Source organism: Onthophagus taurus, chromosome 5 (assembly GCF_036711975.1).
Source record: "Onthophagus taurus isolate NC chromosome 5, IU_Otau_3.0, whole genome shotgun sequence".
NCBI classification, from domain to species: Eukaryota; Metazoa; Arthropoda; class Insecta; order Coleoptera; family Scarabaeidae; genus Onthophagus; species Onthophagus taurus.
In genome coordinates this window covers 3,274,413-3,299,341 of record NC_091970.1, presented here as the reverse complement: position 1 = coordinate 3,299,341, position 24,929 = coordinate 3,274,413, and the positions used below count along the sequence as shown (strand labels likewise).

At 33.8% G+C, this 24,929-nt stretch overlaps 6 protein-coding genes across 8 annotated transcripts in view; 3 read left to right on the top strand and 3 right to left on the bottom strand.

The window, feature by feature from the left end:
* LOC111426602 (uncharacterized) overlaps positions 1 to 15,526 on the bottom strand; it is a 116,939-nt gene extending 101,413 nt beyond the window's left edge. For 2 of the 3 annotated variants that reach the window (XM_023061209.2, XM_023061211.2), the window contains exons 1-2: positions 12,455 to 12,955; positions 2,558 to 2,585 (exon numbers count right to left, since the gene is read on the bottom strand). Coding sequence is in view for 1 of the 3 variants with exons in the window: in XM_071196178.1 (XP_071052279.1) it covers positions 2,558 to 2,585; positions 15,391 to 15,433 (71 nt within the window). In the remaining 2 variants the exon portion in view is untranslated. Of the gene's footprint in view, positions 1 to 2,557; positions 2,586 to 12,454; positions 12,956 to 15,390; positions 15,460 to 15,509 lie in introns of those variants that run through there. The other variant, XM_071196178.1, reaches the window with a different exon arrangement.
* A 150-nt stretch (positions 15,527 to 15,676) lies between these two features.
* LOC111426607 (vacuolar protein sorting 20) lies at positions 15,677 to 17,733 on the top strand. The gene is made up of 3 exons (XM_023061215.2): positions 15,677 to 16,093; positions 16,145 to 16,254; positions 16,313 to 17,733. The coding sequence occupies exons 1-3, from the start codon at positions 16,028 to 16,030 to the stop codon at positions 16,758 to 16,760; spliced, it is 624 nt and encodes a 207-aa protein (XP_022916983.1). The 5' UTR covers positions 15,677 to 16,027; the 3' UTR covers positions 16,761 to 17,733.
* Positions 16,744 to 17,576, bottom strand: LOC111426605 (thioredoxin domain-containing protein 9). Its single transcript, XM_023061214.2, has one exon. It carries the CDS (start codon positions 17,574 to 17,576, stop codon positions 16,857 to 16,859), a length of 720 nt encoding a protein of 239 aa, XP_022916982.1. The 3' UTR covers positions 16,744 to 16,856.
* A 204-nt stretch (positions 17,734 to 17,937) lies between the features above and the next one.
* LOC111426562 (exosome complex component Rrp40) lies at positions 17,938 to 18,851 on the top strand. The gene has a single exon (XM_023061152.2). The coding sequence runs from the start codon at positions 18,000 to 18,002 to the stop codon at positions 18,684 to 18,686; it is 687 nt and encodes a 228-aa protein (XP_022916920.1). The 5' UTR covers positions 17,938 to 17,999; the 3' UTR covers positions 18,687 to 18,851.
* Positions 18,852 to 18,949: 98 nt separating this feature from the next.
* LOC111426561 (serine hydrolase like 2 kraken) lies at positions 18,950 to 20,657 on the top strand. Its single transcript, XM_023061151.2, has 3 exons — positions 18,950 to 19,219; positions 19,346 to 19,417; positions 19,572 to 20,657. Exons 1-3 carry the CDS (start codon positions 19,183 to 19,185, stop codon positions 20,402 to 20,404), a joined length of 942 nt encoding a protein of 313 aa, XP_022916919.1. The 5' UTR covers positions 18,950 to 19,182; the 3' UTR covers positions 20,405 to 20,657.
* Positions 20,658 to 21,048: 391 nt separating this feature from the next.
* On the bottom strand, positions 21,049 to 22,633 carry LOC111426526 (Hydroxysteroid dehydrogenase like 2). Its single transcript, XM_023061078.2, has 4 exons — positions 22,354 to 22,633; positions 22,085 to 22,298; positions 21,830 to 22,035; positions 21,049 to 21,770 (listed from the first exon to the last, which is right to left on the bottom strand). Exons 1-4 carry the CDS (start codon positions 22,523 to 22,525, stop codon positions 21,130 to 21,132), a joined length of 1,233 nt encoding a protein of 410 aa, XP_022916846.1. The 5' UTR covers positions 22,526 to 22,633; the 3' UTR covers positions 21,049 to 21,129.
* Positions 22,634 to 24,929: the final 2,296 nt, after the last annotated feature.

Genomic DNA, 24,929 nt, shown 5'->3' with positions numbered 1-24,929 from the left:
ACTGTTTGGTTTTAATTTAAATTAAAAACTCTACACTTTTAATATATAGTTGATTAAACAAATTGAGGTAATCAAGAAAGTACAATTAGTCTTCAAGGGCCCGTGGAGAACTAAGATGTCATACCGTAACTTACAACTTGAACCACTTTCAAGAATAATGAGTTTACGTTCCAATTTCGACCCGTCAACCGAATTTACAAATGACAGGGCCGAACCGCTTCTACCACCGGCGTTAACCATTCAATTTGAACCGTCGGTTTAAACAACCGAATCCGTTTATTCAACGCAATTTCAATGGTAACCGAGCGGTTTAACTTTGAACCCGAACTTTCGTACACCGCCGGCGCACCAGAATTTTATTATTTAAACCGTTGATAAACGTGCGGGAGCGCGCGCCTCGAATAAGAGTGAGTTAATTACGTTTTTAACGTCGTTGAACAGAGGTGGATTCTCCAATTAGGACACATGCAAATTCCCGGTGCAGGATAACGAAAAAACGCCTTGTTTCCCGTGTGTGTGATCGCGGCGGACAAAGAAACGGGAATAATTAAAACCGCACTCGACGGTTCCATTGTGGTGCGCTACTGAAAAACTGTAATCCGGAACCCCCTCCCTCACCTTCGTTTCAGTTGGAAACTCCGGCGAATTTCGTCCGGTCAAATTGCCAAACAAGAAAATAATTTTAAAAAAGTTAAAATTTCGGCATCTGAGCCGAATTATATATATTTTTTTCCTATTTACGGGCGACTTTGCAAGATCGAGGTTCGAATTTAAATCGACTTTTCTCCGTTTCCACCATTTCCTGAAAATACGACGAAAAACGCTTCGCTCGCTGACAGAGACAGATATGCTGAGTTCTTGACAGCTCCGACTGAAAAGTTAAATCATGCCCAAATCCGATACGTCCTTCTCTACAATATAACTTTTTCTTTATTTATTTTTCTAATACGCAATCATTCTTATCATCTTAGATTTTAACTTCAATACACGCGTTTAATTTCAAATATGTGCTGAGTTACTACTCTTATTATTATTATTAATGTATTATATTTAATACCTAGTAAGAGGAAGGTTACGTCCAATTCGACTGGTGTATGTTCTAGACTAGAGGTCGCGCCTTTATTTTATCTACATAAAGAAATAATGGATTGGACCGAAGTATTTTGAAAAACTGATAACCCGAAAATTTCTAGTTCTAAGTTTAGGGTTAGTTCTAGTGATAGTACTAGTTCTAGTTTGAGTTATTATTCCGGGCTAGATTGTTGTTAATTTTTAATAATGTTGTTTTAAACCAAGAACTAGCACTATCACTAGAACTAACACTAGACCTAGAACTAGAATCATTCGGGTTTAGCCGTCTTTTGAGACGTGCGGCTAAACCCGAATGATTCTAGTTCTAGGTCTTGTGTCAGTTCTAGTGATAGTCCTAGTGCAAAACTAGACTAATTGTCATTCAGAGCTAGATTGTTGATTCGCTGACAGAGACAGATATGCTGAGATCCCGACAGCTCCGACTGAAAAGTTAAATCATGCCCAAATCCGATACGTCCTTCTCTACAATATAACTTTTTCTTTATTTATTTTTCTAATACGCAATCATTCTTATCATCTTAGATTTTAACTTCAATACACGCGTTTAATTTCAAATATGTGCTGAGTTACTACTCTTATTATTATTATTAATGTATTATATTTAATACCTAGTAAGAGGAAGGTTACGTCCAATTCGACTGGTGTATGTTCTAGACTAGAGGTCGCGCCTTTATTTTATCTACATAAAGAAATAATGGATTGGACCGAAGCATTTTGAAAAACTGATAACCCGAAAATTTCTAGTTCTAAGTTTAGGGTTAGTTCTACTGATAGTACTAGTTCTAGTTTGAGTTATTATTCCGGGCTAGATTGTTGTTAATTTTTAATAATGTTATTTTAAAACAAGAACTAGCACTATCACTAGAACTAACACTAGACCTAGAACTAGAATCATTCGGGTTTAGCCGTCTTTTGAGACGTGCGGCTAAACCCAAATGATTCTAGTTCTAGGTCTTGTGTCAGTTCTAGTGATAGTCCTAGTGTAAAACTAGACTAATTGTCATTCAGAGCTAGATTGTTGATTCGCTGACAGAGACAGATATGCTGAGATCCCGACAGCTCCGACTGAAAAGTTAAATCATGCCCAAATCCGATACATCCTTCTCTACAACACAACTTTTCCTTTATATATTTTCCTAATATAATACACAGTCATTTTTATCATCTTAGATTGTACCTTCAATACACTCGTTTAAGTACAAATATGTGCTGATTTACTACTCTTATTATTATTAATGTATTATATTTAATACATAGTAAGAGGAGGGGAGAGGGGTTATGTCCAATCCGGTTGGTGTGTTCTAGACTGGACGTCGCGCCTTTATTTTATCTACATAAAGAAACGGGATCCGACAAACGATTTTGTTTAATACATTTTGGTTAAAACCGCCCCTCATTAAGAAGAAATGAAGTTCGCAAAGTATAACGTCGATATCAATAAATAGAAACAAAAAATAGTACTTACCCAATTTGGAGATTCTGGTACACAAAGTCTACAACAAAAAAAAATCAATTAATAATGATAAACCTGCAAATCCGAAACAACAAAAAAAAGCAGCACTTTTAACAGCACTTTTACGGATACAAATTTAATCTTATTGCCGATATCGTCAATCATTCATCGGGGTTCAGTGCGCGCCGATTTCATTCATCAACATTTCGGCGTACACCGAAATTGAACGAATTTCGCGCGGAGCAATGTGGTACGGCCCTGGAAAATGTAAATATTAACAGGGCCGCGGGCGGCGAGCGCGCGAGTTTTGGCCGCCATAAATTTTCAAAATTCTATTTCGCGAGCCGTTAGTTCGACCGCTACTGTCAAAATCCGAAACGAACTTTACGCGAATACCTCCATTTCGCATTTCGCGGTCGCGGTCGTTCATTTAACCGACACACCGCGTAATTAAGATAGGCGTGGTTTCGGTTACCCTAATTCGGTTCGTCATTGAACCACGTCAATCCTCCGCTAATCACTCACAATTAAAAAGTTACGGAAGAAATGATTAAATTGTACAGATGGAACAATGCTTTCATAAAGAAAAACGATTACAAGAACGTTTTACACATCTTTTCGCCGCTGTAAAGAACCGGGCAATTCAACCGACCGCCAAATGATTTAAAAGGGCTATAAAAATACTTTATGAGCCATTCGGAACCAGTATAAAAAATGCTTTACGTCCGGGTTACGAAAATATGCGCCTATATGAGCCTACGTGAGAATTGGGACCGAGAAATATGAACTTCCTTTAAATTTACTGGCTGATATACACAAAATGTTCCAGTAAATTCCACTTGGTCGAATACCCATAAATTGTTTTCCTTCTTTTTTTTACAAGCTGGGGATAAAACAGCTGTTTAAATTTAAGGTCCAAATCTTTAAAAAAAATTTATTTATTGGGGTAAACAAATCATAACTTTTAGTTCAATAAAAATATGCAATAATTTAACAACTAAAATTAGAGCTAACACTTGAACTAACACTAAACCTAGAGCTAAACCCAGCTAAACCCAAATGTTTATAGTTCTACTTTTAGTATAATAAAAAATGCGACAATCTAGCGCTGAATAACAATTAGTCTGAAGATGCACGGCTAAACCCGAAACTTTCTAGTTCTAGGTCTAGTGTTAGTTCTAGTTTTTGCTTCTAGAATATGTAAAATATCCTTTGTAACACGACTAATACACACATTTCAATTGTGGAAATCACGAAAACACTTGATCCCTTCCCTTCCAAATACGCAATTTTTATTTATTTATTTTTTTTTGTTCCTAATATGTTCCTAATGACCTAAGGAACACGATAAGCACATACAATTCAAATTTGGCAGTATCAAAAAAAATTACGCTATTTCAAAAGTCATTTCGTTACCTCTAAATTTGCTATTTTCATTTTTTGAAATTTTTTTGTTTCTAGAATATGTAAATTATCCTTTGTAACACGACTAATACACTGAATGTTTCTAGTTCTAGGTCTAGTGTTAGTTCTAGTTTTACACTAGTATAGTGTTAGTTCTAGTGATAGTGCTAGTCTAAAACTAGACCTAGCGTCTGAAAACGCACGACTACACCCGAAACTTTTAATTCTAGGTCTAGTGTTAGCTCTAGTTTTAGTTCGATATAAATATACAACCGAAATTGATGTTTAAAATGTAAAAGAAGAAATTTTTGATTGAATATTTCACAATTTTTTTAATTTGAGGTTATAATTTTGAATTAAATGTGTTTGTTTGTAATTAAGCTAAAAAAATGATTACAAATTCTTAATCTACACGAAAAATCCTTTAAAATGACTCCAAACTCGGTGGGGTTGTTTCAAAAATTAACCAAGATACCCAAAAAAAAAACAATCGACGATCGCGATTTTTAAAACTACCATATTTTACTCATTTTTAAAGATAACCCTATGGTGTTTGAGCTCATTTTAAAGGATTTTTCGCGTAGATTATGAATTCGATTCGAATTAATTTGAATTTCAAAATTTATCATTTACAATATGATGACCAGCTTCAGGTTGACATAATATTAATACAACTGTTCATTCTCTATGCTTAAACATTCTCTATTCTAAGCCAGTATACCATATCGATAAGATAGCGGAAGCAAGTAACATTGACAGTTGACACTGTTTAGCAGCATTCCCACCATTTTATGAACCATGAGTGAAACTGAAAGTTGAAAACTTAATTTTTTAGATTTACAATTGATAACAAACAAAGCAAATTCATGTTTGATTAAACAAGATCCCATAATAATAAAATTCCTAGTATAATAAAGTAACTCAAATAAATTATGTGCTAAGGGTGTCGTATCTCCCCTTAATTCCTTGTAGAACATTCTTATCCCCGTACAATAAGCACTTTACCGCGGCGGAACATTGATAGAGCCGATAGCTTTTCCTTTTACAGGGCAATTACAGAAACCCGGGGTTAATTAAGGAAAAATAAAGCAGTGTAACACGCGAATCGCAAAAAACACGGGGCGAAAAGGAGGAAGAAGGGATTGGTTTGGAAGTTGTGTGGCGTGACCAGAGGGCGTTAGCACCCCCCAGGTGAATATTTCAGCAAATAACTGGAAGTCCGGTTGATGCGAAATTAAAAATTGCCGAGAAGCCCTTCTGCAGAAAACAGCCGGTTTTATAGCGCCAAGTTTCGTCGCGAATTCTAAAGGGATTTTTACACTTAAAACTTCCGCACTAGAAAGCGGTCGACCGGAATTTCCGGACTTCAGAAAATCCTGAGGGTTTACGATTTAAAATCTCGACGTTTTCTTTTTTTGCAAAAAATATTTTAACTGATACATATACAAAAAAAATCGTTTGAATTCAAAAGTCCTTAATGACAAATTCATGAGGCTCATTTCAATTTCCAAAGTCGCTTCCGAATTCCTCTTACATCAAACTTCCTCCCTTATGAATATCTCGCGCTTTGAAGCCGTCAGGTCTTTTGTTAACTTTGTGCAAGAGAAGGAGAACACTTTTTAATTGCACGCACCCTTTTTTAAGTACTACACTTAAAGGAAGAAATTTTTGCGACGTTGATAATTTATTTAGATAGTAAAAACGTTATCTCGTGAATAACAAATTAATGAAATTCAAAGCTTGAAAGGTTAAAGTTCTTTCTTTACCTTAACGGGGGTCGTAATCGTTGAGGGTGTGTTCTGTTGACTTGGTGTTTTTAACTTCTTGTAATCAGCGAAGGCAAGTACCCAGTAAATTACGATCTTAAACTGCTTCAAGCAACGCTCAGACTTGCCGGAGTCATTAATAACGTTCAGATATCCTGACAACCTTACAGAATTGTCGGAAACTTAAACCCCGAGCAATAAACTGTTTCTGATAGCGACGTTCGTAATTTATGGTTTAACGTAATGACGTATTCACCGAGAATATCTTCACGTCCTTATCGAAAATATATTAATTTAGTTCAACTTAAATTTTAATATCAAACTTTACTTTTAAGTTAAACGAGGAATTTCAACGTTAAGAATTTCAAGTCTATAATAAAGTTCTTTTAATATATCTTTTAATAACTTCGGAATTTTATATATTGTTTTCTTGAGAAATAATAAAGTAGCATTTAATAGGTTTATAACATGCAATGTTAAGCTTAATAATAATTTATAATGACAACATATAACTTTATTACCCCTTTTAAGGGCTTAATTAACAAGTCTTATCACTTAATCTTATTTTTTATAACGTAATAATAAAGTTCTAAGTTTTACCCCTTTAATATAATATTGTGTTTTCGCTCCCAAAGCTATCTTCCCATTTTTAATCTAAATACATTTGTTACCATCTTGAGTAACACGTATTGCAGCTCTTAGATTTGAATTTATGACGTCTATTTCAGCCGAGGTCGCTTGCGGCCGAGGCAGAATTGCTATCACATCGATGCAACATTAAATATATATTGTATTGGCTACATTGCGGCGCCTCGATCGCAAGCGATGGCTTATTTTAAGACGGAAATATATGAAGTTGTGTAATTAAGGTCGCTAGCGGCCGAGGCAAAATTTCTACCACACGAGGCGCTATAATATAATATGTTATACAATATTGTATCGGCATGGTTACTTAATGATGTATCGCGTGGTAGAAATTCTGCCTCGGCCGCAAGCTACCTCGGCTTAAGTAGACCATGTCATATATTTATGCCATAATTTAAGCCGAGGTCGCTTACGGCCGAGGCGCTACAATATGTTTTATACAAAATATATGGACATGGTTACTTAATGATGTATCGATGTGATAGATATTCTGCCTCGGCCGCAAGCGACCTCGGCTTAAGTAGTCTACGTCATATATTTATGCCATAATTTAAGCCGAGGTCGCTTGCGGCCGAGACGCTACAATATGTTTTATACAATATATATGGACATGGTTACTTAATGATGTATCGATGTGATAGATATTCTGCTTCGGCCGCAAGCGACCTCGGTTTAAGTAAACCACGTTATGTATTTATGCCATAATTTAAGCCGAGGTCGCTTGCGGCCGAGACGCTACAATATGTTTTATACAAAATATATGGACATGGTTACTTAATGATGTATCGATGTGATAGATATTCTGCCTCGGCCGCAAGCGACCTCGGTTTAAGTAAACAACGTTATATATTTATGCCATAATTTAAGCCGAGGTCGCTTGCGGCCGATGCGCTACAATATGTTTTATACAAAATATATGGACATGGTTACTTAATGATGTATCGATGTGATAGATATTCTGCCTCGGCCGCAAGCGACCTCGGTTTAAGTAAACCACGTTATGTATTTATGCCATAATTTAAGCCGAGGTCGCTTGCGGCCGATGCGCTACAATATGTTTTATACAAAATATATGGACATGGTTACTTAATGATGTATCGATGTGATAGATATTCTGCCTCGGCCGCAAGCGACCTCGGCTTAAGTAGACTACGTCATATATTTATGCCATAATTTAAGCCGAGATCGCTTGCGGCCGAGACGCTACAATATGTTTTATACAATATATATCGGCATGGTTACTTGATGATGTATCGATGTGATAGATATTTTTATATCTAGATATACGTCATATATTGTTGCCATAATTTAAGCCGAAACGGCTGCAATATATGTTATACAATATTGTATCGGCATGATGCATCGATGTGGTAGAAATTCTGCCTCGGCCGCAAGCGACCTCGGCTTAAGTATATTATATATTTTCGTCTTAATTTAAACCAAGGTCACCAAGTGGCCGAGGCGCTGCAATGGGTGTTCTACAAAATTGAGCTGTGTGTTATATATATTATATGATTTAAGCACAATTTTATACGTTAACAAATGGAATATTATTTGCAGTAAATTTTGGTTGCAAATTGAGGCGAACTTCCGTTTAATATAATTGTAATTGAAAAAACTGGAAATTTGACCATGGCTAGTAATAAAAGAGAGGTAAATCCCAATTTGTTGCTTTTACAACCAGGAAACCTGAGAATGGAAAATGTAGGTTGAAAAGCAAAAAGCCCTCCCAGGGATTACAATTCTAAATTATGTTCGACATGGAAACGAAATGAAATCTCCCCGAACAAATAAAACTTCTCAACGTGAGGTCCGTTTGTTTTGGCTTTTCTGGAATCAGCGAAAGGGCGTTTCCAATTATGTCTTCGCCATCTGTCAGGCGGTTAGAAGTGGTGACATTTAGCCCTGTAGACAGGGCCCCCGGTATTAACCTCCTAATTCCGACCTAATGACCCAGCACGGGGCACTAATTGACCCCGCAGTTGGAATCAAAGTGACGTCGTCGGGACGTACCCCTCGAGGGTGCCATTCTGGCCGACTGAATTTAACAAACAAGTCCACTTAGGTGGTCAATCGAGAACGCTCAATAATTCGCTACTCCCTCACTACGGAAACCGACATCGAATTTAAACCTTAATGGAAACTTCAAAGAAGCCCTATTCTAACGTGGTTAAAATTGATGTGAATTTATGTATGAACGAACCGAAATAAAATCGAAAGGTCCAAGTGCGTTCTTGAGAACGTGACGCATGGTCCACGTGCGCTTCCTGAAACATCTGTTCGAATAACGTGACTCCAAACCCCTCTTTCCCCATCCCACGTAGTACTGTTTCCATTCTTTCTTTCATTTTGTCATCTCTTCGCCTGAAATTGACTCGGCCGCCATCTGGCGTCGTGTTACATGTACTAGCGGCCAGATAAATGGTTTATTCATGCTCCCATTTGAATCGTGTTTCTTTCTACGTTATTCCTGTGTCAACTTCTGTACCAACGACGAAACAAAACCGGAATATTCGTCGACATTTTTGTTCTAATTCAAAAGCCAACTTTAATAATTCAGTATTCCTAGAATATCATTATGTTATGTTTATTGAAAGGAACTTTGGATTTGAAAGGGTCTATAACATGTAATTAATTCACTATTATATGTGCAAATTGCTTTACTAGATGGAATATTGATCGGTTTCAATTCTTAGATGATTAAAAGAATTAAAACGAACAAAAATGGAGTTATACGAAATTTAAAAAAGGACACAATTGCCCGGTTTAACCAAACCTAATAACAACGAAAAAAGGGAACAAAAAATCGAGTTATAACCGCATATGTGCGATGTGAATGTGTTGAGAAGATAACACAACACAAGCGCAGCGAAAAAATCGAAAAATAAAGCACAAAAAAAAATAAAAAATGGAAACAGATATTCTGTATACTACCACTTCAGTGTGCCAACAGCTGCGGTTATATCAGCGTTTAAATCGATGTGTTGGGAATTCAAAGTATTTTTTAGAGTTTTTGGCAATTTGGCTGAAAGGCTTTGGGTTGATGTACTCGATGCTTCTTACAAAATGTTCGCCTTTTGTGGACCGTGCTCAAAAGATATCAACACAAATATAGAACAACAAAAATATTGCAAGTAAAACGTATTCACATATATTTATTTTTTAATTAAAACTCATTATTATTAGGTGCTGAAATAATTTACGACCAACCAAAAGAACAATTACATCAAGACGTTAATCGAGAGGAAGCCGAAGAGTTATTAAGTGGCAAACAAAACGGGACATTTTTAATAAGACCGAGTCAAAACGAGGACTCGCTGGGGACGATTTCCATTAATCAAGACGAAAAAATTTTTCATTTAAACATACGGAAAAGGCCCGACGGAAAGATCGCCTTGGGGAGCGAAAAACACAACGAAAAAACTTTCCAAACACTCAACTCGATGATTAATTACCACATAAGCAATTATTTAATTTTGTATTCAAGGGGTGAAACCTACAGGACTTTATTATTACCTTATAAAAAATAGGATTAAGCGGAAAGACTTGTTAATTAGTCCTTAAAAGGTAATAAAGTAATATTTTGTAATTAAAAAATATTATTAAGCTTAATATAAACCTATATATATTGTAGCGTCTCGGCTGTAAGTGACCTTGACTTACCTAAGCCGAGGTCGCTTGCGGCCGAGGCAAAATTGTTATCACATCGATACAAAATTAGACAGCATATGTTGTGCCGCTTCGGTTACAAGCAACTTTGGCTTAAGATACAGCAAAAAATGTTACATCATTTACTTAACCCGAGGTTGCTTGCAGCAGAGGCTAAATTGCTATCACATTGATGATTTTACTTTAACCGAGGTCGCTTTGCTATACAATTGTTACCATCTTGATACAATATTGTATAGCGCCTCGGCCGCAAGTTACCTCCGCTTAAATTAAGACGAAAATGTAAAACATAGTCTGTTATAGCCCTATATATTATAGAGGTCGCACTTCTCTCAAGACGGTTAAATCCCAACGTTTCTAGTTCTAGGTCTAATGTTAGTTCTAGTTACAGTGGTAGGTAGCGCTCGTTGGCATAAGATATCACATTGTTGCATATTTTTATTGCACTAAAACTAGCACTAACACTAGAGCTAGAACTAGAAACATTCGGGTTTAGTGTTAGTTCTAGTTTTACACTAGCACTATCACTAGAACTAACACAAGACCTAGAACTAGAATTATTCGGGTTTAGTTCTAGGTCTAGTGTTAGTTCTACATAGTAACAGTGGTAGTGTAAAACTCGAACTAACACTATACCTAGAAATAGAATCATTCGGGTTTAGCCGCCTTTAGAGGCGTGCGGCTAAACCCAAATGATTCTAGTTCTAGGTATAGTGTTGGTTCTGCTTAGTAACAGTATTAGAGTAAAACTAGAACTAACACTAGACATCTTCAGATTTAAACCGAGACCGCTTGCGACCGAGGCGCTGCATTATGTATTATACAATAATTTAACAAAATGGTTACTTAATGTTGAATCTATGTGGTAGAAAATCTGCATTGGTCGCAAACGACCTCGGCTTAAGTACACTGCGTGACTTGAATTGCAACTAGGAATTTAATTTGCTTTTATTATAATCCAATATCAAATAAATTAACCAAACACACATTGCAGCGTCTCGGTCGCGAGTGACCTTGAGATAAAGCTGTGAGGGCATCTTACATGCGAAGGCAACAACAATCAGTGATCCTATATAATAGTATTTATCAGTTATACAATAGTTAAAAACAAAATAGTTAGTTTTGATATTCCATTAAACTAAATATATATAATTAAACTTATATATAAGAAAGAAATTTACTGTACCCTATATTTGTGTACTATATCCCCAAAATATCACGATAGAAATATTTGCCAAGAAAACGTAACTGTCCAATTGATTAACGGGGCCAATTTTTCTCATCTTTTTGCATCTCTTTTCTACAAACCAATTTTATCTTTATGTCTCTCTTAAGTCTGGTTACTTTATAGTATACTCGATAGTAGAGAGTATGTTGTGAACGTCACAGTAGGAGCAAATTATGCTCCATAAACAGGGGAGAGATTTATTCAAAACGACTCGGCGGAGGAAACACGCTCCATGTAAATTACTATGATGCACCATATTAACCCTGTTAAACCGAGAGTACGTTGAATATGTTTGAGAGTTAATAAGACCAAAAAAAAACTTGAATTATTATAGATTAAATAAAAATAAATGTAATGAATCAATTTGTACAACAAAAATATTAAAATATCTATTATAAATAAAAAATTATGTGATAAAAGCCGTGATCAATTTGTGATAAATTGACAAATTAGCTATTCATATATGGAAAATTTCATAAGTTATTTTCCAGTTGGTTGATTTTTGAGCCTTTCGCCAATAACGGGGTCATGTTTTCACCCCATCCATTGTCCGATATAAACGCGGTAGGATAAAATTTGTTTATTATTCGTTGAAAACGTTGCCGTGTCAGGAAACCGAACATAAAACAGCGTATTCGCAGAATCAATATTTGCGCTCGTTTTAAAATTTCGTACAATAAAACGTAAAAATACACATTATTACGGCTCGTAAAACCACTATGTATTGTGTCTTCACTTTTTTTCGTATAATTATTTTACTTCCGTGCAACTTAAACCATTCGATATTTCATCTCGAAATTTCCCACAATTCATACTGCACTAGAATTTATAATTCATTGTACCCGAAGACCGGCTTCAATCAAACAATAGGTCCGTTAGTTAGTCCAATATGAACAGTTTCGAGCGAGGAGAGCTTTAAGCTCTCGGAATGTCCCCTAATATATCAAACTACACAATACGTCATCTTGCGAGTTGTTTCATTAGGTCAAATGAACGACCAATTTCCCTTTACGAGAAGAGGATTTCGGCTTATTGTTTAGTAATGTGTGGAGAATGTAAGTATGGAAAATAACTTCAACTATAATCTCGGATTAGAAACGTTGCGCAGTATGGTTCAGCTTATTTATGTAGATTAAATAGGTAACCTAATCACAATGCTAGCTTTAACATGGTGATATATATTAGAAATAAACTCACCTCTTAATTTGTTAACATTCAGTTAAATGGTAAAAGTCAATTTATTGTAAATAAAAATACACTAACAGTCTCTTTATAAATAGATGTGGTGCTACACTTTTGAATTTAACCTAGAAACGCGACGACATGGACCATCACGTCCAAGTCGAAACCGATTCGATTAACCCCGATGGATCGACGTAACAAAACGGGCGTTAAAAACAACCTAGGTCACGTAACGTAACCTTATTCGATTCAGATTAACCCTAAACCAAAAATAAATTCAAAACGTAAAAGAAATAATCCGAAAATCAATTTCTATTAGGTTATCATTTCCAATTTGACGACATTCGGAGGAATCATTTTTTTCTTGAAGGCCAGAAAATGAAAAATAAAAAGTCTGCACCGAAAACACGTCTTGTTTCCGCTCACCACCGGAGATAGAGTTTTATTTTTGTTAGGGGGAGGATGTTCGGACGTCGGCGCGGAGTCCCGGTGCAGCGTCCGTCGACGACCAACGTCGCTGCTCGACTGCGGGCGCTCCGTGAAAACGTCGGCGTCGCGACGCCGGGGCTGCCGCCCGATCTGCGCGGGGTGCGGCCCGCCTGCGCCCCGACATCGATCGTCCCCAACACCGACGTTATGGAGAGAACCCGGAACGCGCTCCGAGTATGTATTATACATGACCCCCTCGTTCGGTCTTCGTTCTTCTTGGGGTCCGCAAATCTACGCAAGTTACGTCGTCGTCGACGTCGTGGTACAACTTCGCTTTTTTAACGATAATTCGTATATTTTTATTCCCCTTACACATCAAATTAAATAAAAAATTAAAAATTCCGGCGCCTCCACCATTTTTTCGTAATGTTTTTATTACTTAATTATTTATCTAAGAAGTTTCATAAAAATTTTATCTATCAGGAAGGGTATAAAAGAACGTTAAGTAAGGTCATTGACTCAAAAGTTGAGGATACATGGAAGATGAACCGTTAATAACAGTGACGGATATGAAAACACAGCGGCAATTACGCTTAAAACCAGAAGAGAAGGCAGAAAGGGAAATTAAAGTAATGATGGGGATGGATTTAAAGTGGGGAGAACGCATTAATCATGCAACTGGGAGAGCTCAAAGAACAATTCAAGCGTTATACAGGGTAATAGGATTAAGTTACAACATATAATTGCATCTCTAACGAGGATAATAAAATACGTTCGATGTTAATAATATAAAAAAAACATCAACAAGCCGATTTGATAGTTAAAAGAGATTTCAACTTGTTTTTGAACGAATACGTAGAACAAAGATATCAGACTGTTTTTGAAACCTATATGTAATTCAAAATCCAAACCAGTTTGTTTTTGATATGATTGTTTAGTATATAGTTCAATTATTGAAGGAACTCTGTTTAGTGAACCTCTGTCGAACTCTAATTCTTCCATGCCTGCTCGTTGCTCCTTCTCAACCCTCACTAAAGTCTTGTTTTATCTATAACCAAACGATACGTCTTTCATGCTAACATCGAAAGTTGCTAACATTGAAAGTGAACGTGAGCTTGAAAAAAACACTAAAATTATTTCATCTCCTATCTCACCTTCATCCGAAACTTGTGCTATTTCGGCATTACTTCTTTGAATGCCAACGTCAATGTAAAAATCTATGTGTAATTCCATACACATTCATCTTTCGCTACAACTCTTCCACTTCACTTTTTCCATATCCCTCCTTAACCACTTACTCATATCTCATCCAGTTTGCCATTTCATTGTCGTAATATTTCTTTCTCTCTATTCCTTAATATTATTACATTTCCATTAAAATAACTTTTCTATAGCTTTATCTCCATTGAAAGTCGATACCGCTACTGCGGCGAATAATTCTCTCTCCCACCTAGAAGGCCAGGAAATGTCATTTTTTATAATAAGGTTCTAAATAAAAATAGTAATAATTAAATTGGTAGGTATATCATACAACTTACTGATTAATCAATAAACTTCCTCCAAAATTAGATCCACTTACATTAACACAAGAATAATTGCTCACTATAAACTAAAACGATTCAGACTCTATTAATTGTACGGAATAAAGGATACAAAGTCGCGCTAGAAGCATTTCACTCAATTACCCTCAAGCGGAATTGGAATAGCGTGCAATAATTGTTTGAATCATCAGGTGAACGGCGTGCGAGTGTCTTGCGAGACACCGGAAATAAATCATTCGCCCGCAGCAGTTGAGTCGGGGGCCCCCCCCAGACTAATTAAAATTAATAGCAGAACCCTCCCGGTGTTTCAACTGACGCGAAATTCGCCGCGAAAACCAGAATCAACCGCGAGTATATACAGAAAAATATATTAATTCTCGTTAATATTTTGTTTTTTAAAGGTTTTTTTTTTAAACAACAAAAACAAATATCAAAGTTAAACTGTCTAAAAATTTGTCGAAAACACGATTTTGTTTTATATTTTATAATTAAACGAAGCGTTAAAATTTCGAGAGAAATCGACAATTTGTGAAGTAACACGATCCTATCAACAAGCCATACAATACGCAGTTTTGGATGTCTATATGTATTTTATATTTCAGGTTACTGATGAATGTCGGGTTTTAAATTTATGGTTACTCGATTTACAGTTGGTATTATTTAATCACAATATAACCATATAAATGTCTTTGAACCTTTTTCGGGCTTATCTAAAGCGGGGGCAATTAATTTATTTCGTAACAAAAAACTTTTAAAGGAATGTTAAAAAAGCGGTGAAAATGACCCTCTTCAACATGCAACCCGAATTCTGTCCAAAAACGTATTGATACATTTTATCGGTTTCACCAAAAAAAGAGGGAAATCAATTGCCCCTCTGGTTTGAAAAAAGAGTGAGTAATGAAGGGTTTTCGGCCCTTTTACCCTTTGACACACAGTTGACGTGTGTATAAAGAAAAAAACGGATGATTTTTTTATACGTACCCTCTGGGCGAGATAAATTTTTGAAAATGCTTCTTTCACGCATTATTTCTCCAAAAATCACTTCCACGCCTAAAAATTAATCAAATTAAATAAGGAAATATCAAAAAAGAAATACTTACACTTTTATATTTGACATTTGACAAAAAATTTTTACACTCACTAGTGGGGACATCTATCGGAGTTATTTATAATTTTTATTACAATTATTAAAATCAAATAAATTTGTTAATTTTATTGCAATTACAATAAAACATATAAATTAAACCTAAAATATAAATCTTAAATTAAGAAGTATACTAAATTTATTAAATAGAAAAAGATGTAGACACGAAATTTTACACTTACTAGTGGAGACATCTATCGGAGTTATTTTTAATTTTTGTTACAATTATTAAAAACAAATAAATTTATTCATTTTATTGCAATAACAATAGGAACATATAAGTTAAACTAAAAATATAAATCTTAAATTAGAACGCGAAAAATATCCATTAAATACTAAAAGATGAAGCATAAAAACGTCACTTAAATGACAACTTCCACATAGTATATAAAAAAATCAATGAGGAAGATAAGTAAAATCTGATATATTTTATAAAGACTTTTTAAAAGATAATAAGCACGTGATTTTTTAACTATGGGTTTAATATTTAGTAAGAAAAAAGCTCCAAGTCGAATAACCGAACAAGACAAAGCCGTTTTAGTAAGTTAACCCCCTCAAATAATTAAACCAAAATTTGAGGTTATATTTTAGCAATTAAAACAACAAAGGGATAAAATAAAGCAATACCAAAAAAGAATAGAAGGGCTTTTAGAAAAGGATCGTTTATTAGCCAAGAAGCTACTTAATAATGGCCAAAAAGAGTAAATTTTTAATCTAAAATATTTTTTTGAGGTTATGTTTATTAATCATATCTTTTAGACGTGCTAAATTGTTATTGCGCAAAAAACGTTATCAAGAACAATTATTGGAACGGGCGGATGGGCAATTACAAAACTTGGAGAAAATGACTCACGACATAGAATTCGCCCAAATTGAAATTCAAGTTGTAAATGGCTTAAAACAAGGAAACGAAGCATTGAAAAAGTTAAACGAGGCTATGAGTATCGATGAAATTGAAAAAATTTTGGATGAGACTAGAGAAGGGGTCGAGAAACAACAGGAAATTAATGATTTGCTTAGTGGGGTGCTTACACAAGATGATGAAGACGCTGTTTTAGCTGAATTTGATGCTATGGTCGCTGATGAATTACCAACTATTGATGATGTGAAAGATCCGGGAGTATTAGAACTCCCCGATGTTCCTGAGGACGAAATAGAGGTGAAAAAGCAAAAGAAAATGAAAGAAAAAGTTGCTTTAGAAGCTTAGTATTTATTTAAATTTGTGATTATAATTTTTAATATTTATTAATAAGTATTTTTTATAAAAATTTAAAAAAAATTTAATTTGTTAATACTAAAAAAGTTAAAGCCCCAACTCAGCTTCTTCTTCAGCGGTTAACTCGTAAGATTGAGTTGGTTTTTCTCCAACAAGAACCTCTTCAACATCAAGATCATCATCTTCCCCATTAAAAATTCCACTTCGAATCTTCCTCCCACTTTTATAGATAGATTTATCAACTTGTTCCCCAGGGGGAATCGTTAAATCACCTTCATACTCAATAACTTGATTTTGAGCGATTCTCCACTCAAAAACATCGGTGGTGAAATCATCTCGATTCCCTAAAGTGGAAAAACCAATAATTTTATCAACCAAAATCCCTTTTTGGATACAAACAATCGTTGGGATTATCTTAATTTTGAGTCTTTCGGATAAAAAGGGAGATTTCTCAGCGTTTATTTTCGTAAAAAGGGTTTCTATATGCTTTGGGGCCAATTTTTTCATGTGCATATCAACTATTCTCGATCGCTCATTGGTGTTTGTGTAGAAATGCAGCACGATATTGTCGGATTTTTTGATAATTTCGAAAAATTGCTTTTCTTCTTTGAGTTCATCGTATTGTCCGTGACCATTTGCCAACCAATCTATACGTTTTTGCTCCTTTTCTTTTAATTCCTTAATACGTTGTTGTCGTATATTTTCTATATCGTTTACATCTAAATTCTCTATTTTTTCGATAGCCGCATCTACTTGCTTTTCAATTACCTTCGTTACTTGAAGCAGTTGGTCTTCTAATTTCGACATTTCTTTATTAATTAATTACGTTTGATACTAATTTAGGTATTTGTAAGTAATGGATCGATTTTTAATAAGATTTGCGGTTTAAAACAAGCTTTTTAATAGAAATTAACGATAATTTTAACCGGGTGGTGAACTTTTTCTTTGTAGGAGTGGAAAGAAATGGAAGTGTCAAATTTGACGTTTGAGGTTAAATTAAAACAAAAAACGCACTCTATGATTTATTAGCGTAACTAAATGTAAATAATTTTTTTTTTTTAATAAAATTAATTTAATTCTTTTTTATAATATAATTATTGGTATTAATTAAATTAATGCAATATTAAATAAAAATAAATATTTTTATTAAAACTTTCACTTTATTATTTTGACATGCTTAATTTTGAGGTTATGTTGGTTTAGTGAGGTTATATTTGTTAATTGAATAAAATGGATATTAAACCGGGTGATTTCGTTATGCCAGGGGATACCATCAAAGATATATCATCAATTAAAAATTTAGTTATTATAGGACCCGGTTTACATCAAGGAAACGATGTAAATACTTTAATAATAACTAGACCCGGAATACTTTGTCATAAACCCCACAATATTTACTGGGTTGAGACTCCCCATAAACGTTACATCCCGAAAAAAGGTGATTTGGTGGTTGGGGTGATCGTAAAGAAATCTGGGGATGCTTTGAAAGTCGATATAGGAAGCGCGGAGCAAGCCGCTTTATCATTATTGTCTTTTGAAGGAGCCACGAAGAAACAAAAACCTGATTTGCAAGTTGGTGATTTAGTTTATGCAAAGTTATTAAGTGCTAACAAGGAGATGGAGCCGGAATTAGTGTGTATTGACAAATATTATAAAGCCGGTAATTTAGGCCCATTAAGTTCTGATGGATTTTTGGTTAACGTTCTACCGGAATTTGTCTATAAATTATTAAACGTTGAAAATCCTTTATTGAGGACGTTAGGGAAGAAATTTCCGTTTGAAATCGCAGTGGGAATGAATGGAAAAGTCTGGTTTAATGCAAAGAGTACAAGTGATTGTTTAACATTGATGAGAGCTTTATTAGTTGCTCAACATCAAAAGGAAAAAGAAATTATTGAAGCATGTAATAAACGTTAATATTTAATAAACTTTTTTTTTCTTTTCAAGGACTTTGCACTTTCAACAGGTGCTCAATAAATGTTTAATAAGTAGTTTAACATCTGACGCAATATCTGTTATCAAAATTATCCATTATAATTAAAATTTGCAAGATAATCATTAAACAATAATAAAAAGATTAAATGTAATCTTTAACCTTTCCCTACACATAGATAATTAAGTTTATTTTGGACCTAAAAATTATTTCTTGCATAATAATATTAAAAATAATTACAATTCACAAGTTCAAAGTTTCTAATTTTTGTCCTCGTTAAATTTAAATCGAAATTACATCAAAAACGCAAAGAACACCTCATAGTTCAAAGTCCAAACGATTTCCTAGATTAAATCCATATCTAAACGCAAGGTAAGGATGAAATTGGCAAAAAAATCGTTTTACAAACATCAGTTGCGTTCAAGATCCCAGACGGACCGCACACGACCGTTACAAAACGAAATTTAACGAGAATTAAAAATGACACAACCCATAAACGGCGTAAATGGATGTAACGGTAAGTTTTAGATACGATTTGTATAAAAAATATGAATTTTCTATTTATTTTAAAAAAATACTTGACGTTTAATTTGACGTTTCTGTGACAGATAATTAACCTCACTTTTATTTTACCTGTTTAAAGGTGTGAACGGGAAGTCTGAGAGCTTGGATTATGAAGAAATTGAAATTCCAGTACCATGGGGTATTATTAGTGGTGAGTAAAAATTATTATTACTACATTAAAATGGATTAATTAATTAAAATATTTTTCAATAAAAAAAAAAATTAGGTTGGTACTGAATTGATGGAATATTTAAATAAATAATTTTTTTATAATAAATTAATAAAAATAATATTTTTATTTGTAGGAAAATGGTGGGGCTCAAAAGAACAACAACCATTTCTTGCATTACATGGTTGGCAAGATAATGCAAACACTTTCGATAATTTAGCCCCATTGTTGATACAGGAAGGTCATTCAATTCTAGCGATTGACCTACCAGGTCATGGTCGATCATCACATTATCCTCAAGGAACTTACTATTACATTTTCTGGGATGGTATCCACTTAATAAGAAGAATTGTAAAACATTTTAAATGGGAAAAAATTGATTTATTAGGACACTCTTTAGGCGGTATAATGTCGTTTTTATACGCCTCAGTGTACCCTGAAGAAGTAGGAAAATACATCAGTATAGATATAGCAGGCCCAGTTACTAAAAGTGAAAAAACCCACCAAATTCTCGGTGGCTCTGTTGACAAATTTTTAGAATTTGATAACTTAGATGAAGAAAAAACCCCAACTTACACATACCAAGAAGCTTTTGATATCTATAAAAAGGCCTACGAAAAAAATGCGAATGAAGAATCATGTCGGATATTGTTAGAGCGAGGTTTAAAAAAGAACGAAGATGGGAGTTACTCATTTGCGAGAGATTTACGATTAAAAGTATGCGCGTTAGGATTCTTCACTGTTGATCAAGTGATGGGGTTCGCACAATGTGTTAAATGTGATGTTTTAAATATCAGGGGTAATCCAGGTATGGATTTTCCCCCAGAAAGATATGATGCGGTTTTAGATGAAATTGAAAAAACCTGTGGGAGATTAGTACGAAAAGTCGTTCCAGGAAAACATCATTTACACCTTGATAACGCAAAAGACGTAGCCAATGTTATTATTGAGTTTTTACAAGATTATTAATTATTCATTTGAATTGGACAAAAAAATCAGGTTAATGAGACTTAGTTTTAATTTGTTGTAGACTATATTTAACGTATTATTTATTATTTTATGTTTAGTGTGTTAGTGTAAGGTTGAACTATGTGATACACAAAGCCTTTATTAAATAATTAATAAATTATTTGCACAAAAATTTTGTTTTTGAGGTTATATTTAAATTTGACGTTTCGTAATAATGAGGTTAGATTATAATAAAAAAACTAAATAAAGTTAATCCCGTTTTATTTAAGAAATGCTTTTAATATAAAAAATACATTGCTTATAAAATCAGTCTTCCTTAAAACCTTACAACTTAGCCTTTAATTTTCCTATTAATTTCAACAATTTTACAGCTTTCTGTAAACTCCAGAAAAATTTTTTTTGACGTTATTGCTAATTTTAACGTTTTGTAATAATGAGGTTAGGTTGTTTTAAAAAATCTAAATAAATTTAATATATTGCTTATAAAATCAGTCTTCCTTAAAAACTTACAACTTAGCTTTTAATTTTCCTATTAATTTCAACAATTTTACATCTTTCTGTAAACTCCAGAAAATTTTTTTTGAGGTTATTCCTAAATTTGACGTTTTGTAATAATAAAGTTAGGTTATAATAAAAAAACTAAATAAATTTAATCCCGTTTTATTTAAGAAATGCTTTTAATATAAAAAAATATATTGGTTATAAAATCAGTCTTCCTTAAAAACTTACAACTTAGCCTTTAATTTTCCCATTAATTTCTCCAACTTTAAAGCTTTCTGCAAATTCCCCGCTATCTTTAATTTTCCGGTCATATAAGCAGCACTAGGTTTTAATTTCCCATCGAACATGCTAAAGAAATTCTTACTATCCATAGTTAAGGTGCAATCAGCAGGATGCGATGGTTCACCTTGTCCGTATTTCCCAGTCCCATTCTTCAAATCCAAAAACCATTTTCCCGCTTCGTCCCCGGTTAAAACAAACTGATAAATCGACCCTACGCTGGCTACTAAATCCGCATTCAAAGACTCCCCAATTTTTTTAAACAAAAACGGGACTTTACCAGCTTCACTTTGTGATTGTTTTCGGTTTGTTATGCTATCGGCTTGTTCATATAAACCACCTGGGTTCTCATCAACAAAGAAATCGCGCATTAATTGATCTTTAAACGCTGGGTTAACGGCGTATGGGGTTAAATCGGTGATTCCGGCTTCTTTTAAAACATCTTCATCGATAAAGAAATTACCCGTTGTCTTTTTTGGGTCTTTTGTTAACACTAAATAAGCAGCATCCGCCATTATTTCGGGTTTTCTTGAATAATTAGCCGATTCGGAACCTGAGAGCATTTCAATTGCTGCCGTATGAATCGCTAAAAATAAAAATTAATAATAAAGTGAGGTTATGTCAAAAAAAAAATTCTTTTTATACCAGTTAAAGGCCAAAGAGCATTAACACCAATTCCATATTGTCTAAATTCTTCATGCATCCCCAAAACGCACATTGACATTCCATATTTAGCCATTGTATAAGCTACATGATTTGAAAACCATCCCGGAGACATATTTAGAGGTGGTGAAATGTTTAAAATGTGGGCGTGGGAGCTTTTTTGTAAATATGGAAGACATTCTTTAGACCTTAAAAGAGAAATTTAAGCTTTATAATTATTAATTAATTGGTTAGTACATTAAAAAAGTTCCTCTTGTATTAATATTATGCATCAAATCATATCTTTTCATTTCTGTTTGAGGGGTTGGAGTTAAAGAAATCGCCGAAGCGTTGTTTATTAAAATATCGATCCCGCCGAATTTATCAACAGCTTGTTGGACCACTGAACGTACTTGTTTTTCATCTCTCACATCCAAAATGCATGGTAAAGCTTTTCCACCGGCTGCTTCAACTATTAAGATTTAAAAAAATTAATTATTACATTAAGAATCACTTTCTTAACTTACTTTCTTTTGCTGCTGTATAAATAGTTCCTGGTAATTTAGGATGGGGCTCGGCTGTTTTGGCTGCTACAACAATGTTAGCTCCATCCCGAGCTGCTCTTAAAGCAATAGTTTTTCCTATTCCTCTACTTGCACCGGTTATTAAAATAGTACGACCCGCTAAATTCGATACCATCTTGAGTTTTTAAAAGAAGAAGTACAACAGAAATTGGAACAACAACGTACAGCAATAAATTACGGTAAGTTATGTTAAATGGTGTTACTGGGTAAAGTCCGATTTCTACAAGTGTTTAAAAAGTTGCCTACTCATTGGGGGTTTATTGTTTATGATTTTAAGACACAAAGATCAAAGTGTAATATTTAAATTTCATTTCTAAAAATAAATTGGAATGATTTATTAAAGTTGGAGTATTTTCCTTGATAGGTTAGGTTAATGTCAAAATTACCACATTTTTGAAAATCACTTTTTTAAATGAAATTAAAACTGAACTAATGATATATTATATATCATCTTAAAAAGGATGCTTTAAGCTTTTATTTAAGATATAAGTCATTTCTTAATAACCAAAATTAAAGCTAGAATGATTTATTAAAGTTTTAGTATTTTTCTTGATAAGTTAGGTTAATGTCAAAATCACATTTTTGAAAATCACTTTTTAATGAAATTAAAACTGAAGTAACGATACATTATATATCATCTTAAAGAGGGTGTTTTAAGCTTTTATTTAAGATATAAGTCATTTTTTAATAACCAAAATTAAAGATAGAATGATTTATTAAAGTTTAAGTATTTTCTGTAATAGGTTAGGTTAATGTCAAAATTACAACGTTTTTGGAAATCACTTTTTTTAATGAAATTAAAACTGAAGTAACGATACATTATATATCATCTTAAAAAGAATGCATTAACCTTTTATTTAAGATATAATTCGTTTCTTAATAATCACAATTAAAGCGAGAATGATTTATTAAAATTTTGAGTATTTTCTTTGATAAGTTAGGTTAATGTCAAAACTACAACATTTTGAAAATCACTATTTTGAATGAAATTAAAGCTTAAGTAATGATATGTTATATATCATCTTAAATAGGATATTTAAAGCTTTCATTTAAGATATAACTCATTCGTTAATTTATGAATATAAACCGGAAGTGAATTTTTTAATTCCCAAAAATAAAGCACAATTTAAATTTAACAAAAAAATTCAAAAACGTCATTAGTTGTAATAATTAAATATAAACATTAAATAATTAAATTTTTTATTTTTAAAAATACATTACAGTTTTCTGTAAATTATAGATTCCTTTATTTAGTTTTGACATTTAATGACATTTCATTCATTATAACCTTTAAATTTGAATCTAAATTTTTTACTACAGTAATTGTTTTTTTAAGAAATTTTACAATCTAACAGGTAAATTAACACACATCATTTTAAAGAGGTCATTTTAAGCTTTTATTTAACATATAAAGTTCGTTTTCTTTTATAGGATAGGTTAACATTAAAATTTCAACGTTTTTTTTGAATAAAATTGCAAATAAAATATGTATTATTACTTTACATATCATTTTGAAAAGGATATTTCAAGCTTTTATTTAAGATATATTATTTTAACCAACACTTTCAATTTCATAAAATCGAACTTGAAATGTATACCATTAACAAAATCGAAATATCCCAAAACAAAAAAAAGCGTTGCATAAATCAAGACGTTTTCGCCGGTTCACACCTGCGCCTTGCAAATCCTCATAAATCGAGGGCATAAAAATTCATCATCGGCAAAGAGAAAAACGAGGGAGAAAGCGAACGCATCTGGCGACGATTTTAACGCGTCCCTTCAAACTTGGAATATCATTTACTGTCCTTGTCATTCGAAGCCGCCCTTCTCTTCAATCCTCGAGTACGCGATCGTGTCAAAAAGGGCTTTGAGCGATCACCTACATGACTCAGATTTTAAAGCTAATCAGCTGTTATTGACCGATGGGGTTGTGGGGATTGTATAAATGTGTGTGTGGTAAAGTTGTTTTGGATGGAGTTGGATAAAATAAAATGATGATATTTAAAGTAAGAAGAGGACGTAAATCACACTTAGGTAATTGCCACGTCAGTGGCGTCCGTTACTGGCCGGGCAGGACCATAAATAAGGAGACACTTACTCCTCCGCCTGCGCTCCAGTTAACCCTGAACCTCAGAACTTTGCCTGTGTCTCCGTGCCTCCCAACGACCGCAAACTTATTCCCCAATTTATAGTTACAAGTGTTCCCTGCAAGTGTTACTCTCCCCGTTCGTGGAAGAGGCCTGATTTACGACGCGCTCCCCTTAATAAGTAATTTCAAGTTAGGTTTTTGGGCTAACCGGTAATGTCATGAACTTTACCAGGTGCTTTGTGTGTTGTAAATTGTATTTTATGACTTTACAAACATCATGGTTTCATCACGCAAATAAAGTTGACTTTCAATTAACTAAATGGAATTTGAAAAGTTTTTTTGATGATAAAACGATATCACTCATAAACGCCAGTATGCGAAGTAGTTCGAGCATGTTTGCCAGCATACTAAACGAGTTAGTGCAAGTGAC

What these genes read in the sequence shown, in the direction of transcription:
- LOC111426607 (XM_023061215.2), top strand. Translation starts at nt 16,028, where the DNA reads ATGGGTTTAATATTTAGTAAGAAAAAAGCTCCAAGTCGAATAACCGAA. An exon ending in AACAAGACAAAGCCGTTTTA is followed by an intron (nt 16,094 to 16,144) that starts GTAAGTTAACCC and finishes GTTATATTTTAG; the next exon opens with CAATTAAAACAACAAAGGGA. An exon ending in CTTAATAATGGCCAAAAAGA is followed by an intron (nt 16,255 to 16,312) that starts GTAAATTTTTAA and finishes CATATCTTTTAG; the next exon opens with ACGTGCTAAATTGTTATTGC.
- LOC111426605 (XM_023061214.2), bottom strand. Translation starts at nt 17,576, where the DNA reads ATGTCGAAATTAGAAGACCAACTGCTTCAAGTAACGAAGGTAATTGAA.
- LOC111426562 (XM_023061152.2), top strand. Translation starts at nt 18,000, where the DNA reads ATGGATATTAAACCGGGTGATTTCGTTATGCCAGGGGATACCATCAAA.
- LOC111426561 (XM_023061151.2), top strand. Translation starts at nt 19,183, where the DNA reads ATGACACAACCCATAAACGGCGTAAATGGATGTAACG. An exon ending in CGGCGTAAATGGATGTAACG is followed by an intron (nt 19,220 to 19,345) that starts GTAAGTTTTAGA and finishes ACCTGTTTAAAG; the next exon opens with GTGTGAACGGGAAGTCTGAG. An exon ending in ACCATGGGGTATTATTAGTG is followed by an intron (nt 19,418 to 19,571) that starts GTGAGTAAAAAT and finishes TTTTATTTGTAG; the next exon opens with GAAAATGGTGGGGCTCAAAA.
- LOC111426526 (XM_023061078.2), bottom strand. Translation starts at nt 22,525, where the DNA reads ATGGTATCGAATTTAGCGGGTCGTACTATTTTAATAACCGGTGCAAGT. An exon ending in TTATACAGCAGCAAAAGAAA is followed by an intron (nt 22,299 to 22,353) that starts GTAAGTTAAGAA and finishes AAATCTTAATAG; the next exon opens with TTGAAGCAGCCGGTGGAAAA. An exon ending in TGCTCTTTGGCCTTTAACTG is followed by an intron (nt 21,771 to 21,829) that starts GTATAAAAAGAA and finishes TTTTATTTTTAG; the next exon opens with CGATTCATACGGCAGCAATT.